This window comes from Bolinopsis microptera, chromosome 3, assembly GCF_026151205.1.
Source record: "Bolinopsis microptera isolate Bmic1 chromosome 3, MBARI_Bmic_1.0, whole genome shotgun sequence".
In the NCBI taxonomy this organism is placed as follows: domain Eukaryota; kingdom Metazoa; phylum Ctenophora; class Tentaculata; order Lobata; family Bolinopsidae; genus Bolinopsis; species Bolinopsis microptera.
In genome coordinates, this window is record NC_087074.1 from 13,708,125 (window position 1) to 13,720,382 (window position 12,258).

At 38.5% G+C, this 12,258-nt stretch overlaps 1 protein-coding gene across 1 annotated transcript in view; it reads right to left on the reverse strand.

Annotated features, from left to right (window-relative positions):
• Positions 1 to 12,258, reverse strand: part of LOC134813594 (FERM, ARHGEF and pleckstrin domain-containing protein 2-like) — a 59,982-nt gene that overhangs the window by 4,897 nt on the left and 42,827 nt on the right. Inside the window, exons 15-20 of the mRNA XM_063821453.1 lie at positions 7,608 to 7,758; positions 7,042 to 7,160; positions 5,391 to 5,548; positions 5,087 to 5,189; positions 3,832 to 3,966; positions 1,777 to 1,902 (exon numbers count right to left, since the gene is read on the reverse strand). Of these exons, the coding sequence (XP_063677523.1) occupies positions 1,777 to 1,902; positions 3,832 to 3,966; positions 5,087 to 5,189; positions 5,391 to 5,548; positions 7,042 to 7,160; positions 7,608 to 7,758 (792 nt within the window). The remainder of the gene's footprint in view (positions 1 to 1,776; positions 1,903 to 3,831; positions 3,967 to 5,086; positions 5,190 to 5,390; positions 5,549 to 7,041; positions 7,161 to 7,607; positions 7,759 to 12,258) is intronic.

Here is a 12,258-nt window from a genome sequence, read left to right on the forward strand (position 1 = left end):
ATCCATTATTATTATTACGTATACGTATTTTAAGGAAATTATCTTTCTATTATTTAGAGGACACACTAATAAGCATTGAATAATGAAATGGTTTACAGTTTCCTTCCATAGGGGCATTATTTTATATTCATCTATTTAATATTTTCCTTTGGATGTAGTTCATGTCGATCTTGATTATTAACTAGCATGCCTAAACACAAAAATATCGTATAAAATCTCTTTTTCTGGAACGGATAGTTCGGTAGATCATGGTAGCACCTCACGGCTCACACCTGATCTAGTTTTAACCATTGAACCTTGACGAGCACGATATGAGACAATGGATCTGAGCTCTTAGATATGATGAGTTCCACCACCTGGCTGACAATCTTTGATTTGGGTGCAATTACTTGCGGCTTATGCTTAGCTCTCAGTTACAATTAACTGAGTATCATCCTTGTCACTTCTGGTATTTTTACGTTATCAGGACTCAATTGTTACACCTCTATAAGTTCAACTTTAAGAAGTCACGCTCCTTTTATGTACAGTCAAGTAGCGGTACCATTAAAAAATAAAGCAGCAAATTCTTAACATCGCAATTGTAGTCAAGATGCCGGTACCAAGTAGCTCAAGCAAATGAGGCTTTAAAGTACATTCAACTGGTGTAATGAGGGAGATGTTAAGTGTTAACTAGATGTTAACTAGACAACTATTAATACCTTGGAACGTGCCCATTGTCCACGTTAGGAAGTGATAAGCTGATAAGCTCTCATCTTAAGCAGGCTAAGGTTGTTATAAATAGCAGCAGTCTAAAATGTGGCTTTTGTGATACATTGTTGTTTGTTATTCAGTAGTATAACAGCTAAGTAGTGCTCAGCCAACACTAAGGTCACCAAGATAATTAGTTATATTGAACTACTCATGTGGAAACAGTTCGGAAAACATTGGGAGTCTACCTAACCTTCACTGGTGTTAGCAAGTTATGATGACAATTATTGTTAACACGAGGAAAATTATTAACAGTTAAAGAAATGTACATAGTAATGATCAATAGTTATCTATTATTAGATCTTCTTGCTACTTAATTAGTTGGACGACTTTTTAATGAGAAGGAATAATTATCTAATCTAATTAAAACTTCGTGTCACTAATTATCCGGCTACTGCCCTAATTTGTAGATCTTGCAGTTTTCTACTTTAGGACTCTGTTTATTCAAACATTTGATGTACTTATACGGTCCTGGAGCCTTGTATTAAGGAACCTAACCAGAGGTCCACTGGTGTGGATTTATATTTCACCGGTGCTTAATTAAATGAAAGATAAGAAGATGGGTTTATAATTAATAGATGAACAGCACCGCTGCAGAACTTAGTCTTTAATGAACTTGTAATTTAGCGGTTTCGCTTTCGACTCATTAAATAATTTACCCGTTTACCGTCTTCACTCACGCAAAACCGAATGCATTTATTTAGATCTACTGGCAATAAGTTGTAAAATTGCTGGAATTTTGACTTCTGTCTGGCACAACTGAGAAATAGTTAGTTTCCTTCTTGTTTACCTAGACTTGTGCGTTTTGTGTACTTCGAGTTTAAGTTAGCCCAGAACGCTGATAATATTCGGCAGCACATCACAGTTTCGAGATTTCTAACAAAATCAGGTGAGTTTTCAGACACTGTGTAACTGTGTAAGGCACATTAATTAATAATGTACCTTACTACCTTACACATGAACAGGGTATTTTAAAGTTAAACATAGATCTGGATAAGTTGAGGGGTATGCAAATAACCCAGAACTCACCTAAAACAGGTATCTCCTTGATCCCCAACAGCTCGGTCTCCAGGGTCTGCAAAACAGTGAAGTTCATTATCTTGGGTAGCTCCTGGGTGAGGGGCGGCGTGTTGGCGTTTATCTCGTGGAACACTTCTGAAAACAATGCGGCTTGAGAATTTGTTACAGTTTTATTTGATAGTCTATTCTCTAAAGCAAATAATCAAACATCGCCTCTGTATCTACCAACATGGTGTTAATCCAAAAGTAGTCTCATGTATTGTAAAACTGACTGTGAGCAGTCCTGACCGATTATGATACCTTTCAAAATGCCATATACATTATACAATATACATTATACAAGACCTCGGTAAATCTACAAAACCTATTTCATGCGGGTTATCAAATGGTATTGTCTTATTAAATCTAGTACAAGCCTTGCGTATTGCTATGGAACAACTCTAATTTTGCTTCTCAAACATTCTGATCAATAGCATTTTATGACAGGCAATCGTGCAACTGGCCCACCCATCTGGATGAAGGGGCGTTATTATACTCACCCTGTAACATCGGGTAATAAGTTTCAGGGGCTCGGTATACTGAAAATTTTAGTAGTAAATTGTTTAGTCTCGTGGCTCTTGCACGGACTGTTTCAACTATTTGAGACGTAAGTGGTTTACCAGTACGGAAATTTGATGATTACTACTCTTAATTGCAGCTCATTCCCTAGACTTTACCACTGACCAACCTTTTGCCTAATGAACTTAAATGAAGTTAATTGACCGCGATCAGAGATAAAGATAACATCTTTTGGTTTAAAGCACGATAATATGGTCCACCCTTGGAACAATACATTTCCATTGATTCCCCATCTATTTGCGAGATGACGTCGGTACGCACTTACTTGAACTAAGAGGGCGTGTAATGTGTAGGTTATCTAAAACGTGGCGCTAGAATTAAGTAATCTCACCGAGATATCATCGTGCCGTCAAACCATAAACTCATAAACTGAGTATTCTAAAGTAGGTAGTGCGGAAGCCGATTGAAAGATCGCACCAATCGATCAATCATGTTAGGGATCAGGAAAGTTTTTAAAGGAAGAGCAATCTTGCTACTTATTAAGACGTGAAAACATGCCTTGAGAAAGGTTTAGTGCAGATTGAGATAGGATTCATGTCAGCATGTTCACAAAAAATGTGGATGTGCAGTTAGAATTGCTCTTGTTATGTGCAGGCAACAAGGTTACCAGGTTGAGGTTTTTCTATCCATGCGTGAAAATATTTGTCAACTAAAAATTCTCATCAAATATTTCACAAAGGCTTCATGGCCTAGAACGCTAAATTTGGCAGTTTATTTTTCAAATTTCCACGCTAACTTTCGGTTGTTGAAAGGTTGTTGAAAAGTTGTCCGTTTTTCACCTGCCTAATGAACTTAAAATTTAATTGACCTCAATGAGAGATAAAGATAACATCTCCCAGATTTGGTTTAAAGCACAATAATATGGTCAACCCTTGAAACAATAGGTACATTTCCATTCAGAAAGACTTCATGGCTTGGGGACGAAAAATTTGGCAGTTTATTTTTCAAATTTTCACGTTTACTTTCAGTTGTTGAAAGGTTGTCGAAAAGTTGTTTATATTTCAGCGTCTCAAAAAAATTGTATTTATGTCCAAATAAAATTTCTATATAGTACGTAATACTAATACTAACGTTGCAGCATTTGGACCATTATAAATTCTAAGCTGACCGGCCGTATGCGCGTTATCATTAACAAAAAGTCTCGACTCTTTATCCTTCAATCGGTTCAAGCTTGTAAAATTCAGCTAAGGAGCTTTGTTATAACGTTAATAGTGATATTCAGTTATTTCATCAGTCAGCACTTCAGTCGTTAAAGTAACCGCCCTTTTGCTGATAGAAAACTATGCACTTCTTTGAGGTATATTACGAAACATCCACCTGGCGTCAAGGTTAAAAATATCGCCTGATCAGAGATAATTGACTTGAAATAATTGATTTGCAACCTTTTAAAATGTCCGGTCCCGCTGGCATTATCAGCTCTTTAGTTTTTTAAAGTTTAAAACTCACCGTTAAAATCAGGGTAGCTAGGATCGTTTTCAGCGATACAGCCGATGAGTCTATCAACGAGCTCCTGATACTGTTTAATCCTCAGGACAGGGTAGAGTAACAAATTGGGGATACTGACAATACTGCTCGATCTACCTGTGCGGGGGTGGGTTAGTGACAATACTGCTCGATCTACCTGTGCGGGGTGGGTTAGTGACAATACTGCTCGATCTACCTGTGCGGGGGTGGGTTAGTGACAATACTGCTCGATCTACCTGTACGGGGGGTGGGTTAGTGACAATACTGCTCGATCTACCTGTGCGGGGGTGGGTTAGTGACAATACTGCTCGATCTACCTGTACGGGGGGTGGGTTAGTGACAATACTGCTCGATCTACCTGTGCGGGGGTGGGTTAGTGACAATACTGCTTGATCTACCTGTACGGGGGTGGGTTAGTGACAATACTGCTCGATCTACCTGTACGGGGGGTGGGTTAGTGACAATACTGCTCGATATACCTGTACGGGGGGTGGGTTAGTGACAATACTGCTCGATCTACCTGTGCGGGGGTGGGTTAGTGACAATACTGCTCGATCTACCTGTACGAGGGGGTGGGTTAGTGACAATACTGCTCGATCTACCTGTACGGGGGGTGGGTTAGTGACAATACTGCTCGATCTACCTGTACGGGGGTGGGTTAGTAGTACAGTATTTACAAACATTTCATGTTTTAATGTACATTTTCTGATGATGACTATCATCATTAAATATGAAGATAGCTGCCTCCTTCCCAACATTTAAGGATACTGCCGTTCAACTTCATTGCCGAGTTACGATAAAATGTGGCAAATTTTCCTTCTTCACGTTCTGTTGGTTCCTTCCCGTGGCATAAATAACTAATAACATTGTCACAAGCATTTGTTTTTATTCACAAAGAGAGCCGACAAAGTCGCTCAGTCTGCTCTATGTCAAGGCAAATTGAAAAAACCAATTATCTTTTTTTGTTAAACTTCTTGTTGTAAAAACTTAAAACAACAAAAGTTTGTTGTGTCAAGTTTCTATATCCAATTGTAACTAGAGCTAGAGTCATTGTGGACATGTTTCTTGAAATTTCATTTGTCTTCAGTTATCTATTGTCTATATTCATTCGAGAAACAAATTTAAGGCTGTTCAGGTTTATCCTCAACATAACTCATTTCACTAACAGAGTTTGTGGAGCTTTCAAAAATATTTTCAGCACTGAATCATTTGTAAAGTTACTTTAGGTTTAGCTTACCCTCGAACATTATGACATGTTTAGAGAAAACTGCTTCTTCTTGCAAACACGCGTTGAACCGTTCCATCGTCAGATTGTAATCATTGATGTAGTCAGTGTATAGCTGAACATAAGATTATTTAGTTATTGTTGTAGTCAGTGTATAGCTGAACATAAGATTATTTAGTTATTGATGTCGTCAGGACTCAGGATATAATCGTAAACACAAAATCAAATTGCTGAAACTCTCTGGTGCTAGTCACTCTGTAATGGTTTGCTATATACATTTTTCATTCAAAGTTCACACGCATAAAAGTTAAAGTACCGTAAAGAGACAGAGGTTTCTAGCGAGCACATCCGAGATGTTAAGAGTTCGTGTCTCGTTAGTCCAGGCCACCAGTCTGTCTTCAAGTTGCCGCAGGAACTTTTGGTGCATCTCGTAGAGGTTGCTTAACAGTAACATTTGGGCGTTGTTAAACGGGCCTGAAAGGAACCGTGATGTTAGATGATCTTTTGTTTATCAGACCCGCCACAGTCTGCAATTTCACATCAGTTTAATTGCAGCTTGGGGTATAATTTCAGACAATTTAAATGGTACCTAGCAGCTATGTGTTGTGATTATGAACTATGAAGGAGTCACAATAAGCCACCACGTGAAACGTGAGTGCTTCAGTAGCTCCGGCCACAAGGTAGAGCTACAGCTGCCGTCATGGTTCCAGTTAAATGCTTATAGGATACTATTTATGATATGAATTGATCGTACCGTCGCGTAATAAACATGAATTTAGCCATGTCCATAACCTTTGTTGTTCATCTGACCTCTATGATCTAGGAGTTCTCCAAAGCTCCATCTTTAATAGGAATGGTAAGATGCATGCTCTTGTATACGATACAAAATAGATCTCATTCTGGCTCTATAAAATAGTATAATTTTAAGGAAATTACTATTTGGCGTAATTTAACTCCCCAGACAATTAAAAAAATCAGCCAAACAACTTAGTGGTAGGTTTTCTGGCCAGCTGTAAATATAAACCAATCAAATATCCAACTTTCTATTGGTAGAAAAGCAAGCACCGAGTTCCTTCTGGTGCAGCAGTATCTAACAAAGCTAGCCCCCGCCCAGCTGGGATCATGGTTAGCTGATCTGTTCTTGTTGGTTGCGCTCTGAGGAAATGTTACCGGTGGCCCGGAGAGCATTTTCAACGGTTATTGCGCCCATATGTTGATAATAGCAGGATAGTTATGAATACTTGTATGATACATATAAATAGTTAGATCAGTGCGCAGTGCGCACTGTATAGGACTCTATATAGGACTCTATATAGGACTCTATATAGGACTCTATATGACTCTACAATAGGACTCTATCATATACCACTCAGTCTGCCCGGGCTGTGAGTTTTAAGAAATTATAATCCGATTGGTCCCTTGATGCAGTTCACTAAGTTAGTCAAAATAGTTTAGCCCTGATATAGACCACAGCTGTTGCTTCATTCCTTTAATGACGTATGAGGGGCTCTCACGCTCTGATATTTGTTGCTCAGTAGCTACTGAGTCAGTAGCTTATTAATGTGATTTTCATGATTTGTAGTGAAATGTGAACCCAACCAAGTGAATTGTTTGCGTTGGATTTGAAGTTTTGTTGTATACTTTAATTTTACTTCACAAGCTTATCCTTTTAAATTATAACATGGCATTTTTTAAGAACTTAAAAAACTCTTTGATAATTTCAGCCAGGTGTTTTAATTCCAGGCACTAGAGTAGATAATTGATTCGATTGGAATTTCACCAACTATTTCGCAATCGTTGAGTTATAAGTCAGAAATAGTCAGCTCTAGAGATAGTAGAATATGAAATACGTACCGTATTATACGTACCGTTAGAGGTAAAGTAAAATAAGAAATACGTACCGTTAGAGGTAAAGTAGAATAAGAAATAGGTACCGTTAGAGGTAAAGTAAAATAAGAAATACGTACCGTTAGGTATAGTTATTTCTCTGAGGAATGTATTGAGCACACCCAATATTTTAACATATGTCTTCTCCGTGTACACGAACTCTTGAGAAACCGCGTGTAGTCGACTGTAACCCGCCTTCCTGTGAAAGAGTAGTATGAAATGGTAGATGTGTAATGTGTACCATGAAATGGGAAGTATCAAGTATCTAAGACTTAGAGGCACAACAAAACATGTTGGTCAGGTGGTAGGTTACAAAAAAAGTTCTCCAATATTGTTTTATTTCAACTTTATGCTATCTTCTAGAATAATCATATCTTTCGTCTTTGTTGAAGTTTGATAGGCTTAACAAAATTCTTCAGCCATCGCCCCTCACATTTTGGAAATGTGTTTAATATTTTATCTACCACTGCCATCCAGTTCTTACTTTCTTTTGTAAACCTACCACAGCTTTCAGTGCAAACATCACAAATTAAAAGGTTGACAGTCGACTAACTATTAATATAACAAAGAATAATAAAATAAGTACAGTTAAATAAGTACAGTTACCTAAGAATAATAAGCTAATAATAGTTATAAAGTAACGTACGAATAGCGAGACAAGTAGTTAGCGAAGCCAGTATCAGGCATGCTCTTGCCCACGTCTAGTATCAGATCAAGTGGGATGGTGATGGGTGTCTCGTAATCATCCACCGTCTCGCTGGACAGAGAACCTCTGCTGGACGTTCTGGATGGTACACCTGTTGAAACACAAGGATTTATTTTCTTGTAGTATGTTAATCACAGTATGTTAATATTGCCTATGTGAAGCTCTGTTTGGGGGGGGGGGGGGGGGGGGGGGGCTATTTTCTTATTTTGTATGCGGGAAAATTTAAAAACTTGTACACCTATACCATTTAATATCTTGGGAGTAATTTCATGATTTAATCAAAGTAAATTTTCGAACGTGGGACCTCCGCCATAGATTCAGGAATCAGGCATCTAGGACCTAGGTGGCACGGTTTTAGAATCATTATGCATGGTATCTAATTGTGCAGTGTATCATGTTTGCTACCACCAGGTCACCAGGTGTTCGTTCAAAAGCTTTCTAAGTGGTAATTTCGGAATTTTCAGATTCGGCATTGGGGTGGAATTACATGATCACCACATCTGTTACCGACCCCCTACCTTGTATCAAGTAGAGGCTAATTGAATAGCATTCCTGTTTGAGCCCTGATGCAGTTTAATCTCAACATATTTAAGGTATTGAATGTACTGAATGTATTGAATGTATGAAGGAATTCATCTTCTTTATCAGTCACTATTCAAAATGAAACGCTCTGAGCGGTTGCCATAAATTAAGTTTGAATGCCTTCGTTTTGTATCCCATGTGTCAAAGCTCTGAGACACGTTTTGTAGGCAAGTAGACAACAGACGATAGACTCGAGTCTCGAATGTCGATAGCAAGATTTGTGTATTAATATTTACCATGAAGCCAACACATGTAAACGCCAAATCCCAAGGGACGCACTATGATCGGTTATCTTGATAACAAACACTGGACTAAGCACAAAGTTTGACACGTGCTCTGGTCTCTGTCACGTGTCATGTCACGTGTCATGACACGTGAAATATTGTCGCTCTGGAGGTTTCAGACTTGCAACAAGTAACAACTCATCAACCTATTGTCATGTTTAAGTCAGCAATGATCTCTCAGTTTGAATCAATACCGGTGTCAACATATCATTTCCACTCTCTATTTCATCAACAGCTGTTTCAAGTTTGCAAACGACTCAAGTACACCGAGTTCAGAACATAGTTCGTTAGTTCAACAGTACTGGTGTTTTTGAGAATATTTCAGTCGACAGGCGAACACCTGCTTCATAATTTAAGTGGTTTTGCAGTTACCAGAGGATTGAAGAGGGCGCAGTCTCTATGATTTGAGATTTCTAGCCAATTTGGGGGGGGGGGGGGGGGGGGGGGGGGGGGGGGGGGGGGGGGGGGGGGGGGGGGGGGGGGCAACCATATTAAAGTATATTAAAATGTAGGATTTTTCCCGATTTTGACCCGGGGATATACTTTAATATACTTTAATATACCTACAATATACTTTAATATATCCCTATCTCCTTGGAGGCCTACATCAAAAATTGTTGCCCAAAAAAGTTTGAAATGCAATTCTTAATCGATTCCAAAAAGTTCTTGAAAAAATATTGAAAACTGATGGAGTTATTTCAATTTTAATGAAGTCATTTTGGCTAGTATTCCGACCCGAGATATTATGTGCAATTTTCCCAATTTTGTTGATGGAGGTCTTTTTATTTAGTATCCACTATATTCAACAAACACTGAGTTATATCTTTCACATAGAGTTAGTCTTATTAAAAAATATTGAAATTTTATCGAATTTGGGCAAAAGCGAATTTGGGCAGAAGCGTATGCCCAAATATGGGCATATTTTTTTAAGCTCATAGCTCAGCCAATTTTGACCAATCTGGATGGAAATTCATGTACTAGTCCTAAAACAGGCTTATCTTGCGAATCTGAGTGAAAAATATAGTTCATCATGTAAATCTTAACGGAGAATATAAATCTTCTAATTGTAGGTATATTAAAGTATATTAAAATGTAGGATTTTTTCCCGATTTTGACCCGGGGATATACTTTAATATACTTTAATATGGTTGCCCCCCCCCCCCCCCCCCCCCCCCCCAATTTCTTTTAAAATCGAATAACATTCCTCAGAATAGTGTCGCTATTTACCGTAGCGTTTCATAACGCCATCATGGCAAATGTTGCTGATTCATGACATCATCTTAAGGTCAATCTCCATATCATCTCTACAAGAATTTTGCTGAGGTTATACCACGTACGATCAACAAAGTAGTAGTCGTACCAGTACAATCGACGTTACCATTTAAATCAATTATTTCAAGTGGAAAATATAAACGTAAAATTGTATCCGAGAGCGGAGAATGGCGTACGTGACCGTTCGGTTTTTATTTTATGTGTGCATTCTGCAGTATGTTTCTGGTTTGTTTGTAATTGTATTTTATTCCGTATTTTATTTTTCGCAATGTGTAATGTCACGTACTATTGTATCGGGTACCAAACTTTATTAATTGTCATTCAGTTTAATCTTAGTAATCATTTGTATCTAGCATTCACTAATAAATTCCAAACTTCTAAAGCTTACAAAGGTAGGGAAAAATAATCCTATTATAGACTATAGTAAGCTTCTAAATCTAAAAGCTTTAATAACAATCTATCAAGTTACCATCTCTCAAACCAGACATGACGGGTAACCTTACAGTCCCTCCCGGACACAGCCCTGTGACTGAACCACTCAACTTCACCTGGAGCACTACCTGGGACTACCTCTTGGGGGTGGTTCTGGTGTCCTGTACCCTCGTTGGTACTCCAGCTAATATCATGGCTATCAGGTCAGTCTAATATGGGACTTCTTACTAAACTCAATCTATTGAGTTTCTTTTCTGCATTGATTCACCGAGAAACCCCAATGAACATGTATAAAATAACCCTATGATAATGATTGTCAGGTACTTCGTGATGCAGTACGGGAAGGTGCTAGGTCGGTCCAACAAACGTTTCTTTAACGGAATTTACGTACTGATAACCTTAAACGATCTGCTCGTCTCGCTCACTCTCTTTCCTGTTGCTACTTCTCTCTTCACTAACAGAGAAAAGGTATACACACTCGTTTTTAATATTTTGAGTAGGTAAGTATGAGTTGATTTTGAATTTTATCAATTTAAGATTTTGTGTACGTAATTGAATTGACACATGTTGCATTTTCATTTTCAAGTGCGCCGGCAAGCTGGTGGCTGGTCAGAAAAGTCTTAAAAAATCTGACGTGAACACCATCAATCCAACATTATGTATTGCGATTAGCTAAAATTGTTCTTATTCCTCCAGGTAATGTTTGGATCTCACGAGTTTTGTGCAATATGGGCTGTTTTCTGGGAGATCATTCCGTTCTACTCTGTCTTCCTGGTAGGGTTCCTCAGCTTTAGCCGCCTAATCACTCTCCTAAAACCCAACACAACCTTCCCCCTGTACGTCATACCCCTCTCCACTATTCTCTTTATCGTGATCCTGGTGGGTTGTAAAGGTGGAGCAATAGGTGTCCACTACCTGGACCACTCCCACACTCATCCTGACTCAGGACACCAGATATTCTCCTACAACAAACACTCGGTTTATTGCTTCCTCTTCGCACGAGGTTTTGATGACCAACATGCCTGGGTGATATACTCGATATCGTCCACAGTGTTCATGGCAGGTCCCATCCCATTGATCCTAACTAGCTGTTTGGCGTCCCTTTACAAGATACGCCAGGCAACCTTGCGAGCTAAAACTCTTTCTTCCAGCATCAAGATGCAGCGTCAAGCTAGCATCACCATAGTCATAGTAACCCTCACCTACCTTCTCTACAATGTGCCTGTGTTCCTAAACTACATTGCCTACACCATTGCTTCATTCCACGCCGAACTTGATTACAGACAGATGTACGGTTCGAGCTCACCTCTCTACTACTACGCTTGGGTCATCACCTACGTTGTATGTGTAGCCCTCAACTCTCTCACCAACCCCATCATTTATTTCTACAGAATGACCGGTTTCAGGAAGTACCTAATGAAGGTCGCAGGAGTGAAGGTTTCGTCAAAGGATCTAACTTATTCGAACAGTAACATTTATAATTCTTCTTTTAAAAAAGATTCGGTAAAGTCAAACAATCTCTGAAGGTTTGACCATGTAGTTTTAGATAGAAATATCGGTGATGGAGACGGAATATGGTCACGAAATACGTCCAATGTGTAGATAAGATCTTTAAATTGTCCAATCTTGATAATATGGTAGTATGATGTTATTATTAAGTAAGTATTGAAGCCACGTGTCAGTATGTACTTATTAAGACAGAGTGGAAGATCATTTCGTATTTTAATATTATTTTCCTTCATTATTCCATGAAGGTTTGAGATCAACTCATTTCCAACATATTGAATACTAGCAACCCTTTAGTTGAAATCTTTACTTGATTTCGAGAAAATTTAAAATCATTTATGTTCTAATTCCACTTCATCCAAAGTTATGACTATTATAAGTAATCATATCATGAGCGTAAATGTGAGCTAGATATAATATGACACAAACGCAATAACCACGGTGTCATTAAAGCATTACTTTTTATTCACTAGCCTTATCGAAGCCTAGTTAGTAGTGATTTACAATCCCGACCC